General features: G+C 37.1%; 1 protein-coding gene across 2 annotated transcripts; it reads right to left on the bottom strand.

Annotated features, from left to right (window-relative positions):
* Positions 1-514: 514 nt before the first annotated feature.
* Positions 515-18,083, bottom strand: man1b1a (mannosidase, alpha, class 1B, member 1a). 2 transcript variants are annotated; one of them, XM_081390217.1, is made up of 14 exons: positions 17,722-18,083; positions 15,636-15,765; positions 14,160-14,268; positions 13,798-13,985; positions 13,101-13,243; positions 10,820-10,917; positions 10,517-10,708; positions 8,171-8,319; positions 7,795-7,983; positions 7,522-7,712; positions 5,433-5,553; positions 4,176-4,370; positions 3,715-3,846; positions 515-2,628 (listed from the first exon to the last, which is right to left on the bottom strand). In XM_081390217.1, exons 2-14 carry the CDS (start codon positions 15,735-15,737, stop codon positions 2,422-2,424), a joined length of 2,016 nt encoding a protein of 671 aa, XP_081246343.1. In that variant the 5' UTR covers positions 15,738-15,765; positions 17,722-18,083; the 3' UTR covers positions 515-2,421. The 2 variants fall into 2 exon arrangements, with proteins under 2 accessions (XP_081246343.1, XP_081246342.1); XM_081390216.1 differs by having other exon boundaries at positions 13,101-13,246; positions 17,722-18,079.
* Between the last annotated feature and the right edge of the window lie 438 nt (positions 18,084-18,521).

The following is an 18,521-nucleotide window of genomic DNA, read 5'->3' on the forward strand; positions in this document are numbered from 1 at the left end:
TATCTTATAGTTCTCGAAATTGCCAGTTTACATCTCAGAATTGCGTGATATAAACTCGCAATTGCGAGAAAAAAAAGTCAGAATTGGAAGAAAAAAGTCAGAATTGCGAGATATAAACTCGCTATTGCGAGAAAAAAAAAGTCAGAATTGGAAGAAAAAAGTCAGAATTGCGAGATATAAACTCGCTATTGCGAGAAAAAAAAGTCAGAATTGGAAGAAAAAAGTCAGAATTGCGAGATATAAACTCGCAATTGCGAGAAAAAAAAAGTCAGAATTGGAAGAAAAAAGTCAGAATTGCGAGATATAAACTCGCTATTGCGAGAAAAGTCAGATTTGCGAGTTTATATCCTGCAATTCTGAGAAAAAGTCTGAATTGCAAGATGTAAACTTGTAGCCTACCTGTGAGAAAAAAAAAAAGTCAGAATTGAGATAAAAAGTTGCAATTATCTTCATGGAAACAAGCTTCCATAAGAAATACAGTTGCAATTGCGATTTTTTTTTTTTTTTTTTTTTTGGTAAGAACTGCGAGATATATAAACCCGCAATTCAGATTTTCCCCCCTAAAAATCAAGTTTTAGAATTTAGTGTGCATTATAGTCCAATTCTGGGGAAAAAAGTCAGCTCACAATTTTGACATTATCCTGCAGTTCTGAATTTTTTTCCCCTAAGAATTGAGTTATAAAGTCCAATTCTGAGAGATGTAAATTCACAATTGCGAGAAAAAAAGTCAGAATTATGAGATAAAAAGTTGCAATTACCTTCAATATTATTATCCTTGTTATCCAGAGGCGGAAACAACCTTATTATCAGAAAATATAAAGGACCTAAATGAAGGATTTATCATAAGACAGCTCACCTAAAAATGAAACTTCTGTGATCGTTTATTCACCCTCATGTCATTCCAAACCTGTACGACCTTCTTTCTTGGACCACAAAAGAAGGAATTAATTCAGAATTGACCAGGAAGAAAGAATGTAATTCGGGTTTGGAATGACATGAGGGTGAATATATGATGACGTTTTCATTTCATTGTTGGGTAAGTGATTCATTCAACTGTTTCAAACCTGTCTACAATAATCATATTGAAACAGATGGCAGTGTGCGGATAGAGATTATGACTGCACTGTAATATGACAAGGACAATTTTGTAGCTTTAATGTCAGAAGTAATCTTGACTGTTGATGAGAATCAGTTTATCCTTCAAGCAATGTTTTCAATTAGTCGTGCTGGTAACACTTTACAATAAGGTCTAATTTCTTCACATTAGTTAATGCATTAGTGATGAACTAATTATGAGCAATATATTATTACAGCATTTATTAACCTTTATAAATGTTAGTAAAAATACAATTGTTCATTGTTTATTCATGCTAGTTCATAATGCATTGGCTAATGTTAACAGATACAACTTTTGATTTTAAAAGTAAATGTAGAAACTAACATTAAAGATTAATAAATGCTGCAGAAGTATTGTTCATGGTTTGGTTATGTTAACTAATGCATTAAATAATGTACAGTGAACATTTGAAAACTTCTTGTAAAGTGTTACCAGATTAATAAATGAACATATATACACCTTTGATCGTGGTTCAGCTCAATCTAGCATCACAGCATCCAGTGCCGTGCAACAGCTTCTGAAATGTGTAGATAATAACGTAAATCTACAGTGTATAACACAAGCAGGGCTTCGGGCGAAATCCACAACATCAAATCATTAGCGTTTACTGAAGTACGCTCACTTAAGTCAACATAAATAACAGAAAAATACACAATCCCATAGGGCTCCCACATAAATCTCAAGATGATCTGTAAAGTACTCAATATGTTCCCTAATGCACCCTGACTCTCACAAAAAAGAAACATTTAGAAATTGACACGCAGTTTCCTTCTGTAACAGCCTGCAAAAATAAAGGCGAGGCACTCCCATCGAGAGCGTCCTTCAATAGACACAAAAAAAGAAGTCTTCATTTTACAAAGTGCTTGGCATTTTCACAGTGTGTGATTTCAGCAGTCTGCCTTGTGATTTACGGAGCTCTGACACTAACGTTTCTGTCCCAAATATGGAAGATGAGACATCTACAAACTGTGGCAGCTGCATGGGCTTGTCCAACACTTTGCAGTTGTCCCGTGAGCTCAAAGGTAAGTCTTGTAAAGGACTGGAGGAAACAATATTTGAGATGTTTCACCAACCATAATGAGCAACACCTCCACCAAACCTGTTCTTCTGGGTGAGGAAATAGTCTCACCACATTTGAATAAAGCTCAAGTGCACAGTTAAAGGTCAATGCATAACCTGCCACCTCAGTTTAGAGCAGAAACATTCCTGCAGAGCAGCTCTGAGGGGTCACTTCCTGTGAAGCCTGCATCATTTCCTGTTGAAACCCAAACGTCTCTGCAAGGGAGGACCGGCATGATTCCGTCTCACGAGGCAGAGGGCCATATGGGCAGTGGATGGGCTTCAGTGTTGAACACGTACTTATCCAGACTGAGCAGCTCGGTGTCTTCAGAGAACAGGAGGAAGAGATACTTCAGCGTCTCGCCCAGGAAGAAGCTCTCCATCTTATCTCTGGGTGCGGGATTCAACGGGTCACGGACGTTACCTATGGAGGTGTAGCCCCCGCTGGGGACCTGAGACAGAAATTAAGTAAAGTCATCAAGTTTCTTTATTTATTATTGGCACTGCTTCTAGCTGAGACCGATAAATGAAATATATTAAAATTCTATACTATTTTGTCTTTAAAATAACACCAACACCCACTAAAAGATAGAATCAAGCATCTTAAAAGTGAATTTTGGCATAAAATGTGGGGGAAAATAATTTTGAGATTTGCTCAAGATTACATTTAACAGTGTTATTAATTTATTTAGCCATTTTAGAGATTAACGTTAAGTCTTTAAGTGAACATTAGATGATGGACAAGGTAATCTAAATGTGAAAACAGAAATATATAGTACAATCTTGGATTTTCTCTAATATGGACGGATTCTGATGAATACATTTTTTTTTAACTTTGGTTGAGTCCAGACCTTAAATTCATTGAAAGTCTTTGGGATGTGCTGGAGTAGACTTTACAGAGTGCTGGACTCTTGCATTGTCAATATAAGATCTTGACCAAAAATTGATGCACCTCTTGATGAAAATAAATGTTGTGATGTTATTTCAATCAAGAGGTGCATACATTTTTGGTCAAGATCTTGTATTGACAATGCGAGAGTGAAGTACTCTGTCTGGACTCAGAGGTGCCAATTCATGTGTGGAAATGATTCTTCATGCTCCCTCCCAACCATTGAGCCTGATGAATCTTGACATTGTCATCCTGGAATATGGCCAAGATTTGTCTTCCTACAAGGATGTTTAAGAAATGAAAAGCTTCACACTCCATCAATTAGGGTTAGAAGAACTGTTGCCAAACATGTAACATGCTAGAAACATAATCACTGCAATAATGATCCAATCATAGAGTCTTAAGCATGAGCCTATTTAAATCCAAACAGCAATTTATTTTTTGTGAGTGTTATATAAAAAATAGTTATAAATATATTCTCCTTTTATTATTATAAATTTTTTTTTTAAATAAAACCTTCGTTATATTTTGAGTTTCAGATTTTGGACCCTACAGTATCTTTCTTGTAATGCAAGAAAAACTATCAAATGTGCTATTTACAAAATGATGGAAAAAATGTTCAGAGAAACTTCTTGCAGGTCTCACTCACTCTGGTGTGCTTGTTGAAACTTTGCAGAATGTCCCAGCCCCAGTCCCTGTATTTGCTGTCATTGGTGAATCTGTACATGTAGAACAGACTCTCTACGGTCTCTGGTCTCAGCAAGTTGTGTCTGTCGGCAGGCTGCACATACGTATTGAGAGAGGGGAAACAAAATCTATTAATGTAAAAGGGCACCAACTATTATAAAGGTCATCTCATCAGTGCTGAGCGCAGAAACTGTTTTGTTCTTCAGAACAGAAGGATAAACATAAAGACCTTGATTAGACAATCTGAACCCAACACAGGCTCTGCACTGTTTGGGGGTCTATTACCATTTCATTTCTAGACAAAGGAGAGAAAATGCTTTATGGTTTTGTTCCAAAACCTGCATCAGCAATTTATGGCCTTGTCTCCAACCACCAAGGGGGTTTATAGTCAAAAATGAGAGGTGACTGTAGAGGTTAATGAACCTTCACATCGATGTCCCGTCCGCTTTGGTACTGCAGGTTAAAGTGAGCGATCTCTGGGCTCAGGCCCGTCTCCATCTGCGCATACATCTGATGGCACGTCTCCATCAACTGCAGAGCCAGGTCCATGTGATCAGCGGGCAGGCCGTTGTGAGCGCCGAGAGCCAGCGTGCCAGGAAGAAAACACACCAAGTGATCCTGGATGAGACAGTGAGAGTGTTGTTATGGAGAAAGAGCCTACTATATCATTGATACACAAAATGACAAAGCCTCTAAATTACCAACATGATCAAATTGTTCATATGATAGATAGTTCATACCTTTTTAGTAAGTTTAACAATAAAAAAAAACGTTATCCTTCAGGTCGTGGTACATGTGTCTTTTTGCTGTGAAATCTTGACTGATTTTTATAAAGTATACATAAAAGTAACTTTTATATTGCCAGTGATATTTTAAGATGAACATTTACTGGACTGAAACAATTTAGCTTTACTTGATTATCTATACAATTTTTTTATTTTATTTTTTTCGAAAAAGCATGATTAAATGTATCAAATATGATACACTGCTTTTGAGGAAAGTTTATTTGTTCATCTTTCAATCATCACTGTATTGCATTGCATTGTTTTGCCATTATCAGAATTTCATATAGACCAGATCAGCATCAACATCATCACCAAATTGCATATTTTCCATATTCTCCTACAGTATATCATACTGTATGAGCCATAAAGACTGATTTATCAAATATGATGCTTAAAAAAATGTATGTAAAATTTCTGTATCTCTTTTTAAAGATTTTGTCTAAAGGTTCAGCAAACTGTTCCATAAAAAAATAAAGATTTTACAGACTATATTTCATATGTCAGGCTTTACAGGGTTAAAAAGGTGTATGTGTCACAAAGGTCTCAAATCTCCTTTATGCTGGTTTATTTCCATACTCATGAAAAAGCCAATTTCATTAAAACCACTAGATTATAGGAACAAATAATGTGAGATATATTTATAGAGCAAACACAAAAGGATGGTCAAAGGAATAAAGAATAAAAATTCTGTCACTACGTACTCACCCTTATGCTGTTCCAAATCTGTACACTGTTATTTTCTTCTTGGAAACATTAAAGTAGAATTTTTTGCTATTTCCAATTTGTGATCCACAGACAAAAAATAACAGCATACATGTTTGGAACAACATGAATTTTCATTTTTGGGTGAACTATCCCTTTAAGAAAGACACAAATGAAGTTATGACTCTCTCACCATCTTGGGATTGAGACGGCCATTGGACAGTTCCCCAACGAAGGTCAGTTTACTAGGAGAAGTCTGTCTCAAGAGATTCTTTTTGACACCTTCTACAGCCTGAAGGTAGTCCTCCAGCAACCTGAAACAATATGCAAACATCACACTATGCATTTGACGTGATTAAGTTTGCCCTCTAGAGACAAAAATAAGCTACTGCATCTTAATTGTACATTGAGAGCATCCCAGTTGATCCTCATACGTGTCCATGTGATGTATAAAATCAAACATAGATAGCGAGGGCTCCGATCCAACCCAATCAGTGTCTTGGCGAGATAACAGACAGGATTCAGACTCAGAGGTCATTTAAATAGACCACATTCCCCCGTCATTGACTAGCATATCCATCACCAACCTGGTGGATTTGATATTCCACACCAGACATTTATCAAAACTCATTAACAGGCAGTATCTACTGAACCCCAGTGAACACCTTTTTACTGAATTATTCAAAACCGAACCCAATGAAAAAAATACTATCAGCGAGAAGCAAGTGTGTGTGATGTCAACACAGCGGGAGTCTAACGAGACTCAGGTGTGAGCAGTGCATGACAATGATCCGTCAAGCTCAACAGAGACTGAATCGCACAGGCAGAGAGAACAGGAAGACAGAATAACATCCTGTCAAGTGCACAAAATGGCTGATGTCGCATTTCGCCAGGAGCAATGACACCTTGCACTGTCCCTAATGGTGGTGGACATGTGCGAAACATGCCCATGACAGTATGCCTATATCAGTCATCATGGTGATACGGTCCTGTGAGTGCTTTTTTACTCATTTTATTGTCCATCAGACAAAAAGTTCAACTAGTTAGAAACGTAACAGCACACCTCTCTTTAAAAAAGCTACACCATTTGAGGTATCATTTATGTCTGAGATGATTTATGTGCCAATACAAAAAGTCAATAATTATTTCAATGTAATGGTTGATAACTGAAAATGGCTGATATTACAATTCAATACTAATTTGTCTAAATAAATGAAATAAAACTCTAACAAATATAACAACACATGAAATGAACAATTTTAAATGTAACAAGTGAATTTAGTAGGCATCACAAATTTGCTAAAAATTACATTTACAGTGTTATTAAATTATTCGATTGCTTAGATTTAGTGAGCGTTAATTGACAAGGGGGTATTCTAAATGTAATTATATATGTATATATAACCTATATATATATAAACAGCTAAGGTACATTACAGCAAAGGGAAATTAAGTAGAAAAATAAAGGAAATGAGCATGCACAATTAAATATACAATATACAATTTTGATAAAAAAAATAAATAAAATAATAATAATATTGTGCATCCCCACTTAAATATGAGCAATAGTGATTTTTGTTGGAATTACAGCAAAAAGAATATTGCATTATTATACCAATATAGTATTTTTTTAATGTTAAAATACACTGAACAACATTTCTATTGACTATCCAATACCTGCCAGGGTGAGTGTTAAGGAAGCCTATTTGAAAACCGGCTTCATTTCTGTAACTGTTATTTTTAGTGATCCTAGCAGCACACAAATTACACACTTATCACCACTGTTTGTTTTCTACTTCATAGCACAATGTTTTTAAGTGCCCGAGTCCCAAATTTGACATTCAAACAGAAGCATTTACACTTATATAATTTGAGACCTCTTGAAACCAATTCCATCAAGAAATGATGACATCATAATAAAATAATCTAATACTAAATGCACCGAAGTCACCTCCAGGTTTTCAAGAGCAACACAAGTGCCATGTACTTGTATCACTGTCAAGGCTAAGTACAGTAGCATGTAGTTACATAACAATTAAACAATGCTCAGTTTTTTTGTTCTTTCCCAGTGCAATTCACTCTATCAGTAACTGACAATGTGAATCAATCATACCACCCCAGACCAGAAGCATAACCTCAGTACATTAGGCTCAGTGAGCATCGCCAATTCTCTGGAACCCATTAGCTAAAAGCACCAGTGGGCTATTGACACCCGGTCCAAGCACTAAATTTATGAACCGTCAGCCAAAGCTGCATTAGTATCTGCTGTTAGTTTAACTCACTCAGTCTCTTTCTTGCCACCCTGTAGCCACTGTTTGAGCAGGTACTCGTAGTAGCTGTCCGCACGGGCCCCTAGCGTAAAGGCCCCTCGCCGAGTGAATTTACCACTGTTTGTGTTGATGAACATGGGCACCAGACCATCACGCTTTCCCTCCAGTCTGTGGACCTGTCTGGTCACCTCCTCCACTGCATTCTGAGAACAGAGGGAGATTAAAAAAATAATAAAAAATAAAAATAGAAAAACAAAAATGAAATAAATGGAACAAATAATGTACCTGGTACTGCGGGTCCTGTGTGAGTCGGCTGAGCTCTCTGAACTCCAGCTGAATGCTGGTCACCTCTGCGACTGTGCTGTCTGTGGTCCAGCGTGGAGGGTGAGCGGTTCCTTTACCAATGTTTACGTCAGAGTAGGGGATTTTAGATGGCGTTTTGAAAGCAGGCATTAATCTGGAGCCAATGTCTTTCTACAAAACAGAGACACAACAAGTGTTTTATCTGTGGTCTATTAAAATAGTTGACTCATCTGTGTAAGCCAAAAGCCATAAACCTTTAATGCTATACTTTGTCCTTTACTAGGACGATGAAGTATAATGAAGGATATGAAGGATAATGAGGATGATGCTAAATTAAGTACAGATATGAAGTACTTACAGCTTTTTCCAGGAAGAGTGTGTCCCCGGACAAGTGGTATGTGCTCAAGAGACCCCCCAAAATACGGATGGTGCTCTCAAAAAGATTCACATCCACATTCTTGGAAAAAGATAATTCTGTCTCGACCCACATCCTCGCCTCTGCAAACTCTTATATACAAAGATTTAGAAAGAGAGACACATAGAGAGAGGAGAGAGAGAGGGAGAGAGAGAGAAAGAGAGGGGGGGGGGGTGCAAAGTAAAATTTTTCCATCATTATTTATATCAATATAGTCTTTTTCACTCAATATATTTTTGATTAAAGGGATAGTTCACTTTGAAATTAAATTTTGGTATGTTTTAGCTTATCTCAAGGGCATCCAAGATGTAGGTGTCTTTGTTTCCGCAGTAGTTTCAATTTTGATATTTTTAGGTCAAACCGTTCTTGTCTGTCAGTCATATAATGCAGGTCTATGGTCACTATCTGAAAGAGCATGCAGAGAGTCCAAATTAAACAATTCCCCATCATAAGTACACATTGATGGCCTACACGAAACGAGCGGTTTGTGTGAGAAAACGAACAGTATTTATATATCGTTTTTACCTCGACACAACCATGTCCAAGTGATCTGAGGGCGGACACGCTTCCTGGTGTGTGACGTGTGCGCGCGTTCTGGCTTAGTCTGCGCAAGCGCCGGAAAGTTTACAAGAGCTAAAAACAATATAAATACTGTTCGTTTTCTCACACAAACCGCTCGTTTCGTGTCTTACGCCATCAACGTGTACTTACGATGGGGAATTGTTTAATTTGGACTTCACTGTGCATGCTCTTTGAGATAGTGACCATAGACCTGCATTATATGACTGACAGACAAGAACGGTTTGACTTAAAAATATCAAAATCGAAACTACTGCGGAAACAAAGACACCTACATCTTGGATGCCCTTGAGGTAAGCTAAAACATACCAAAATTTAATTTCAAAGTGAACTATCCCTTTAATGGGTTTATTTATATGGGAACTTTAGGCCCCGTGGACTTTCTTTCCTAAAACACACTTTTGACACTCACTAATTTGTATGCTAGCAACGTCCAACTGTGGATTTGCACAACTGTTCAAAGGTTTTGGGTCAGAATGATATTTTAATGTTTTTTATGCTCACCACGGCTGCATTTATTTGATCAAAAATCCTGTAAAAACACATACTTTAAAATGTAATGTTTTACTTTAAAACACATGATCCTTCAGAAATCATTATAATATGCTGATTTGCTGCTCAAGAAATTTTTTTTTATTATTATCAATGAGGAAAACAGTTGTGCTTCTTAATATTTTTGTGGAAACCTTGATACATTTTTGGCAGGATTCTTTGATTAATGGAAAGTTCAAAAGAACAGTATTTATTTAAAGGGATAGTTCACTCTGAAATTAAATTTTGGTATGTTTTAGCTTACCTCAAGGGCATCCAAGATGTAGGTGTCTTTGTTTCCACAGTAGTTTCAATTTTGATATTTTTAAGTCAAACCGTTCTTGTCTGTCAGTCATATAATGCAGGTCTATGGTCACTATCTCAAAGAGCATGCACAGTGAAGTCCAAATTAAACAATTCCCCATCGTAAGTACACGTTGATGGCCTAAGACACGAAACGAGCGGTTTGTGTGAGAAAAGTATTTATTTCGTTTTTACTTCTTATACACAGCCACGTCCAATTGATCTGAGGGCGCTCGCGCATCCTGGTGTGTGACGTGTGCGCAGACTGGTACATAGATATATACACTAGATGTCGCCTTGGCTAGTTCATTGGAACGAATGTCTTTAATGCGACATCTAGTGTATATATTTCTATGCACCAGTCTGCGCACACGTCACACAGCAGGAAGCGCCCGCGCCCTCAGATCACTTGGACGTGGCTGTGTTACAAGAGGTATAAACGATATAAATACTGTTCGTTTTCTCACACAAACCGCTCGTTTCGTGTCTTAGGCCATCAATGTGTACTTACGATGGGGAATTGTTTAATTTGGACGATGGGGAATTGTTTTAATTTGGACTCTGTGCATGCTCTTTGAGACAGTGACCATAGACCTGCATGATATGACTGTCAGACAAGAACGGTTTGACCTAAAAATATCAAAATTGAAACTACTGCGGAAAAAAAGACACCTACATCTTTGAGGCCCTTGAGGTAAGCTAAAACATACCAAAATTTAATTTCAAAGTGAACTATCCCTTTAACAACATATTTTTTTGTAACAATGTAAAAGTCTTTACTTTTAATCAATGTTGACAACCGGAAATGAAACAAGCAATAGATTTGAAATGTGCATGCAGTGGTCAAAAAACAAAAGCTGCAGTTATAAGACTCACCGTCTTTCAGGCCAAGGATCCACATGGTGTCTAGTGCATCTATAAGTGTGAGGCCCAGACCGAACCACTCTCCGTGAGTCTTAGATATGGGCTTCAGTTCATCATGACCCCACGCAAAAGCCTTGTAGCCCTTCCACGCGTGCCTGAAAGCCTCCCGCACCGCCTCTATGCGATCCACAGGCTTTACTGTGCCTGTGTACAACAAATAAATCACAGAAAGATATTACGGTGATCACATGTCTGAGACGTTTGGCCTTTGTGCCTTTGTGACATAACTAATAATTTTGGGATGAATTCTGATACCTGGTTCTAAGTTGGTAGCTCCCTCGGCATCAGCCACCGTTCCTTCTTTCTCATGGGCGGTGGACTGAAGCTCCGCCTCGATCATTGCCCCGCGCCAGCTAGGAGTCCAAAAACAACACTGGCATCAATTGTAACATCCAATCCAGAGATTCAGCACCCATAATAGCACTGATTCGTTCCACATGACCCATGATTATAACTGCAATTACACATGAGCAGGAGTCCCACAACAGGACACAGCTGGAGGAAATGAAAGCTCATCACAACTCACTTCAAAAACGCTGCATTACCAGCTCAACTGTTAATAAACTGTTCCCTGAGGCACTATCAGCACACAGGAGTGTTTGTTTTCTGCTCCTGTAATGTATTCTCTGCTCTTTCTAAAGGCAGTGACACACCAAGCCAAGGTAAATGAACTAGTGACAATAAAAGCTGACTGTGTTGTGACCTCACGTCGGCTGCGTCTCGGCCAAAAACCTGCGCTTGAACACACCAAAAGGACTACAGGAGACTGTCGACGAGCACGTGCGTTCTGAGCCTGCGTTTAAGGAAATAACAGCATATTCTATATTAGAAGGCATAGTCTATATTCGTCATTTAAAAAAGGGAAACCGAAACTAAGACTGATATACAAAGCGTAAACTAAGCAGCACTTGCTTACCATTTTCAGGTAAGATGACGTAAAATTAGAACAGCCTTCTGTCTGTGGCGTCTTGACTTCTTGGGTCGCCTTCATCACTTTAGCTTTTATTGACTGACCCGTTCACTAAGCCGAACACGCAATCAGAGTTCTCTCTTCACCGATGCCGATTGCAGACAGTGCAGAAGTTCAGAACACACCGCAAAAGCTGGACCGGTCAACGCTCAATGACGCTCAGGGCCTTAAAAGTGATAATTCATCCCAAATGAAAATCTGTTATTTTTATATCATTCATTTTTGGTGTGTAAAAAAATTTTTGGAGCAACTGTGAGAACTATAAAGTGTTCACAAATTCACATAAATGATTCAAATAAGTGTTCACATAAATGCGTTCTCTTGGTTCTTTTGGTCTGGACAAAAATGAAAATGATACATTTATTCCTGGTACGCTTGAGTTCACACTGTCATCCAAAACAATGTTGTGTGCTGGGCTAAACGCGCTACTTGTATGAGTGTAAATATGATGGTATTTATACCAGCTGAGAACACATGAAGAGCTTATAGAATGTGTAAAGGAGTGTGAAAGATAAAATCCGTAAAACACCACACCAAGCAATTCTTGTGACATCACATCCTGTTTTTGGTTCGTTTAGATGTCTTTGGTCCGTGTTAGGTTAATATTTTAGTCGAAGTGCAACAGAGTTTGTTTTGGAAGCGGTCCACTTCGCACCATGGTTTGGATGGCAGTGTTCAAATGAACTTATTTAAATGAACCGCATTAATAGAGTCCATTTTAATCTAACCAAATATGCCATGTGTGAACACACACTAAATGTCATTGTAAGTATAGGAAAATTTAAAAATTGTGTTCCAAATTCAGGAGTTTTCAAACTGTGGGCCACAAGAGGTGCACAAAAAATAAATATTGCTAAATGTAAAAATGTTCTGAATTTGATATGCTTACTATTATTATCCATGTTGAAAATAGTCCTTAATAATTTTTTTGGGAAACTGTAAATGTTTTTTTTCTTCCAGGGTTTTAGGTGTCTTTACTGTTACTTTTCATAATTTTTATGTGTGCTTGCTAAATAAAAGTATTAACTGTTTAAAAGAAATCTTATTGACCCTGAACTTCAGAACGGTAGTGTACTTTTTTCATATATTTATAATATCTACCTTTATATTTAAGGAGGGGGGGTGGGGGTTCCTCGCAAGGGGATCATTATATTGCAGGTCTGTGCAAAAAAGTTTGAAAAACTCTTTTCCAATTAGCAGCGTACAGGTTTCGGATGGCATGACGGTGAGTAAATTTACACACAATTAACTATTTCTTGAAGAAATTTGCCATTAATATGTACCCAAATACAGTGGCGAATGAATCTGACAGGCATCAATGTGAAAATGTATTTCATTTAGTGGAGGGGATAAAATTCTTAGTAGCTTCCAAGCGTGTGAGTGAGACTAATAACAAATAATTGGCAATAAAACTCATAATTACTGTTTTAATACCTCTACTTACTCAAAAGGTTAAATACTAAGTCAACAACAAATGAATGTCAATGACTAATCCTTTAACCATTTATCATAATTAAAAGTCTCATATAAAAATGTCTTCATTGCTTGAATGTAAAATGTCAAAACCTAATGACTGTTTTTGCTTCTTTCCCTCCGTCGTCTTCTCTCTTGATCTCGGGTTCGGGTTCTTCTCTATCTTTCACCTGCCAATCTGACACATTCCCTCGCTTCTGTAGAGCTGGAGGACCACGCTTGCTAGGGGGCTTCCTCTGCTGATTCAAACCGCCCAACATAAAAAGACAAGAGTAGATAAAGAGTCTTAGGATACATTTACAAAACAACGATGTTACTAAAAATGGAAAAGTTTTTTCTTTGCATTTTGCGCATACAGAAAAACATTCCCCGTTCACGCGGATTCGCGAAATAGACTAAAAACGTTATCTTATGCATGCCATATGTCATGAATTACCTTATTAACATAATATTGAAATATTTGATTTATTTTGTATTTAGAAACAATCAAAACATTTTCTATATTTTAATTAATATTATTTGAAATGTTTTTTTTATTTAGTAACAATTGTCATTTTTTTATCTTTTTAAATTTACTTTATCAATATAATAATGCTATAATTGATCTAATGTATTTATTTAAAAAGCTTTTATTTTGAATTTACAAACAATTGTATTTTTCTTTTCATTTTGGTTTAAGATTCAAGTTGTTTTGTTGTTGTTTTAGCAGGGGCTGGAAAAATGAGGAGAAAAATTATAAATTAAACGATATAATAAACATACCAAATAACTGAGAAATATTCCTACTAACCATGGCTGGAGGTTTGGGAAGTATTGGAATGCTTGGTCTTTGAAGCTCCGGCAGCACTTCTGGTGGGACGTCCTGGACCACAGGGACAACTCCAGGTGGGAGCTTTGGGACGAGGCCAGGAGGAATGGGCCTGAGACCTCTGTTTTCCATTTCAACCCAGTCCTCTTTCAACGATCTGTCAGAGAGCCCTAGACAATAAACAAATCTCATGTGAATTATTAATAGCAAAACCGTGTGATGTTTAATAAAACTTTTACCCCAGCAGCTAATATAAATGGGCAGAGGCTGTACCAATCATCTATCTTTTGTGATTTCACCTTTCATATCCTGTGAAATGTCATTAAAGAGGACTGAATAAGTACCTCTCCACTGCTCCGACAGACTGGAATAGGAAAGAATCCCACAGATGAAGAGGAAGGCAAGCAGGAAAAGAATCAGACTGCGCTGAAGCCGAGACAGCTGCTTCCATTTCTGCCAAAACAAACGCAAACAATACACGGACAATCGGAGGAAAGTGCAGCAATTTTATATTTGATGGATTGACGTGGCAACTGCAATGACCGCCAAATATAGTGCTACAAAAACAAAGCTACAGGGAAAAAACGACAATATGATTTATCCTGCACTCGCAAATCAAATCTAAAAGAACTTTTCTCTCAGTACAGACGACACTATAGTTTAATCAACCTAGCTAATTTAATCAACATGCATTTCAGATAATGGAAGGCATTAAAGGGATAGTTCACCCAAAAAATCCTACATTTCCTCACCCACGTGTTTTCTTTTTCTGTGAAACAAAAATTAGATACTCTACCTTTGAAAAGTTTGGGGTCACTTTGAATAAAAGCTGCATTTATTTGATTTAAAATATAGTATCTGTTTTCCATTTTATATATTGTAAAATGTAATTTATTTCTGTGATGATAAAGCTGAATTTTCAACATCATTAGTCCAGTCTTCAGCGTCACATGATCCTTCAGAAATGATTCAAATTTGCTGCTCAATAAACATTTCTAATTATTATCAATGTTGAATTTTTGCTTCTTAACATTTCATACATTTTATTCACAATTGTTTGCTGAATAGAAAGTTTGAACAGCATTTCTTTGAAATATTATTTGTCTTTATTGTCACTTTTGATCAATTTAATGCATCCTTGCTGAATAAAAGTATTAATTTCTTAAAATAATAAAAGTTGTTATAGTCAGTGAGCTGATAGAGGACAATTCATTCACTAACCGAGTTCTTGAGTTGAACTTACTGACTTAGTGATTTGTTTGCTTTTTTGGTGCTCTTATTTGGTTGTTTTTTACATAAAAATAGTGTTGCATGAACAAGAGCCTCAATTTGGGTTCCCAAGAAAAAAATAAAGTAGTTTAGAAAGACATGACGGTGAGTAAATCCTAGCAGAACAGTTGAAATTTTTTTTTGATGAACTGTTCCTTTAAGCTACATTTTTAAATTAAAAGTTTTGTTTTTTTTCAAACCACAAAATTGTGTTTTCGGCTTAGCAGGGAGTGCGCGTCTGCTTTCCAGTGATAATTAAGTATATACAAATTAGTAGATTAAATGTCAGGGGGGAAAAAAACAAGGGTTTTGACATCCCCGGTCAGGCTAGGACTGAACACAACGACTACAGTGCCAGCATTTTCTTCTCAGAATATTAAATAGATGTCAAGATGCCTCGCAGACAGGAAAATGGCACTCATTTACACAAACAAACAAAGACGCAGAAGCCATCACAGTTAATGAATGAAAAATATATAATGCTCTGTATTTATGTCCTGCAGAACAAGGGTTTAGATGGCATCTTAAGAATAAAATAGGCAAACACTAACCCTCCAGCAGGACTGTCTCCGGTGCTTGCCGTTGGTGTAGCTGCGGTTGTGTTGGTCTCCCAGCGTCAGAGAGACAAAGTCCTTCCTCTGTGGCGAGTACATCTCTAACACAGCCCACCACTCAAACACACTGAATCAAATAGGCGAGAGAGAGAAAAAAAGACAAGAATGACACAGATATCAAGTGATTTTCCCACAAATCACTATTGGTTACATGAGCTGAACACATGAAGTCATGCTGATCTTCGCAGCTCCCTGAGGAGAATTGAGGTGTAAAACACAGATCTCTTCACAAGATTACTTGATACCAGACTAAATCTGAAGTGAAATGAGGCACGAGGTGGCACATCTGATCTGAGAACAACACCATGGGACAGGGCTGTTCACCTCGCTGTCCCAGAGCCATGAGAGCCATGTAAGAGGGGATTAGGAACATTAGCCTAAGTCCATCTGGTTTCTATCATACCAAACCCAGTTTATCGGATAGAATAGATTTAAAAACACTGGCCTGCTAAGATGACACACATATATGCTGCAGGACGGAGGAAGGTTGAATGCAGACTGTGTCCCAAATGCAAATTACAAGTAAAATCATCTGTTTGAGTGTGTCATTTAAGTGTGAAGGTGAACATGAAAGTTCAGTTCTGTTTTGAGACAACGTTCCCACACTTTTTAACCATTTCATTGAATTTCCTGTTGTTTTTGATTACTGGATATGAATGTTCCTTTTAAATAGCATGCAAATTAAAATTGATTTGCTGATGAATCATTCAAAATGATTTGCGAACTGGTCGACTGATTAACTGATTCACTCACAGATTGAGTCAAATGACCATTTACCACCATTTTTAATTTTCTAAAATACATAGGCTGCATTTGAAAATCACATACTTACTAAAACTACCGGGATGACCTACCTACCTATGATATTCCTTAGTGTGCATACATTGGACCATTTACTATCCCATGAGGCCACGGGAAAGGATTTGTGAATGGCAATGTTGGTTGGTCCCATGCAAATTCATACTATATAGCAGTGGTTCTCAACTCCAGTCCTCGGGACCCGCTGCTCTGCACATTTTGTATGTCTCTCTTATCTGACACACTCAAATCAGTTCATGGAGTCGGACTGGAGTCGAGAACCACTGCTATCTAGAACATCCTTTTTTAGTGGCTGTGAAGTAATTACTTATTCAAAATAAGTAATCAAATTAGTATGTGATTTCAGACACAGTATGCACGTTCCGTCGTATACACACACTTCAGAATCTCACCGGAAGTAGTAGGTCATCCAGGTACTTTTTGCCTACTACTTTGTGAGTAGTATGAATTCAGACATACTTCTTGTCACCTACTGTTTTTCACCAACTACTGTATGTAGTAAGAAAGTATGAGATTTCGGATACAGCCAATAACTGAAGTGTGCATACAACATGGCGAACGTAGTACGTCCAGATTACACTCATACTATATAGAACATATTTATTTAACAGTCGTGAATTATTTATTCAAAATAAGTACCTACTCAAGAGAATATGTGATTTCGGATGCAGCCATAGTTTTACAATGTCCTTCCTTGACATTGTTTTTATTTTTAAACCTCTGAATAATTCATAGGACAGCCATATTGAATTTTGTCGTAAAATGCAGTAATTTTGTCATAACATTTGGCAGCCTGTTTTGAGGGTACCTGAGATTTAGTTTGGGTCATTTGTAATACATACACCCGATTTTTAAATCAAATAGCTTTACAATACCATATCAATTTGGTGCCATTAAGGATATAAGTATTTGTATTGCAAGTAATTCTACTTATGACATTTAAATCACTTTTCTTAAACTCATCATCAGTCAAATAAAAAATACTTGAAAATACGTTGTCACGTGCCTGTACTTGTTATATTTATTTCACATTGACCGATTTTCCATTGTACACATCTATGCTGCAAACGCTTTGGCAAAACAAATGCAGTGTTCCTTATTAAAGCACACTGGAATGAAAGAGAAATGCATTATTTTTTTAATCAACCGTTTAACCCTGCTCAGGTAAGGGACTAACTGGCCTCCAAACGTATCCTTGTTTTACCTTTCTCTTGACAACTTGCTGATCCCGGTAAGAAAGAGGATCTATATGCATGAAGAGGAGGAGGTCACAGCCAAGGCATCCCATCCACTGTGCGTGTAGTATTCGTGAACTCAGTGTGTAGGCTAGGTGACAGCAGGAGTGGCTATATCAGATCTGATAGCTATCTCTCCTCCATCACGCTGCTCTCATACAAACCGCGTATTACCCGCACAAAACGCATGCTGATAGACAGTCTAATCGTAATGTATCAATCTGTAAAGAATAAGCATGATCGCTGTTAATCACCAGAAAGCTGTGTTCAGTACAATGTTTATGTGACAGCTCCTGCTGTATCACGTGATCCTCGTGCACACGCGTCATTCGGTCGGGCTCCGCCCTGTTTTATTAACACGTTCATTGCCTTACAACAATCTCCCTTTTCACTTCAACAATGAAGGAATCATTTATCAGTTAACATAATTATATTTATGATAACGTGGTTTGTGACCTGATTGTTTTTTAAGTAAAAAAATGATTGAAAATGAAAAATGCGGCTTGATTAATTAAATTGGAATTATCCTAATAGTGTATAATTATTCCATACGTTATCATATAAATAGAAATGCAGTAATATATTAAATAATTTATAATATTACTGTACTATATACTAAGTCATTTGATACACTTAAATATAATAATTCAATTGACATAAGTACTGTAAATAAGCATATAAATAAGTATATTAATGACTCAGACAAAGGAGATGGTGGTGGAGTGAAATTAAAGAAACACTTTGCTGACCTGTTTTTTTGGACTGATAA

This window comes from Scardinius erythrophthalmus (genome assembly GCF_964197995.2).
Source record: "Scardinius erythrophthalmus genome assembly, chromosome: 17".
Taxonomy (NCBI): domain Eukaryota; kingdom Metazoa; phylum Chordata; class Actinopteri; order Cypriniformes; family Leuciscidae; genus Scardinius; species Scardinius erythrophthalmus.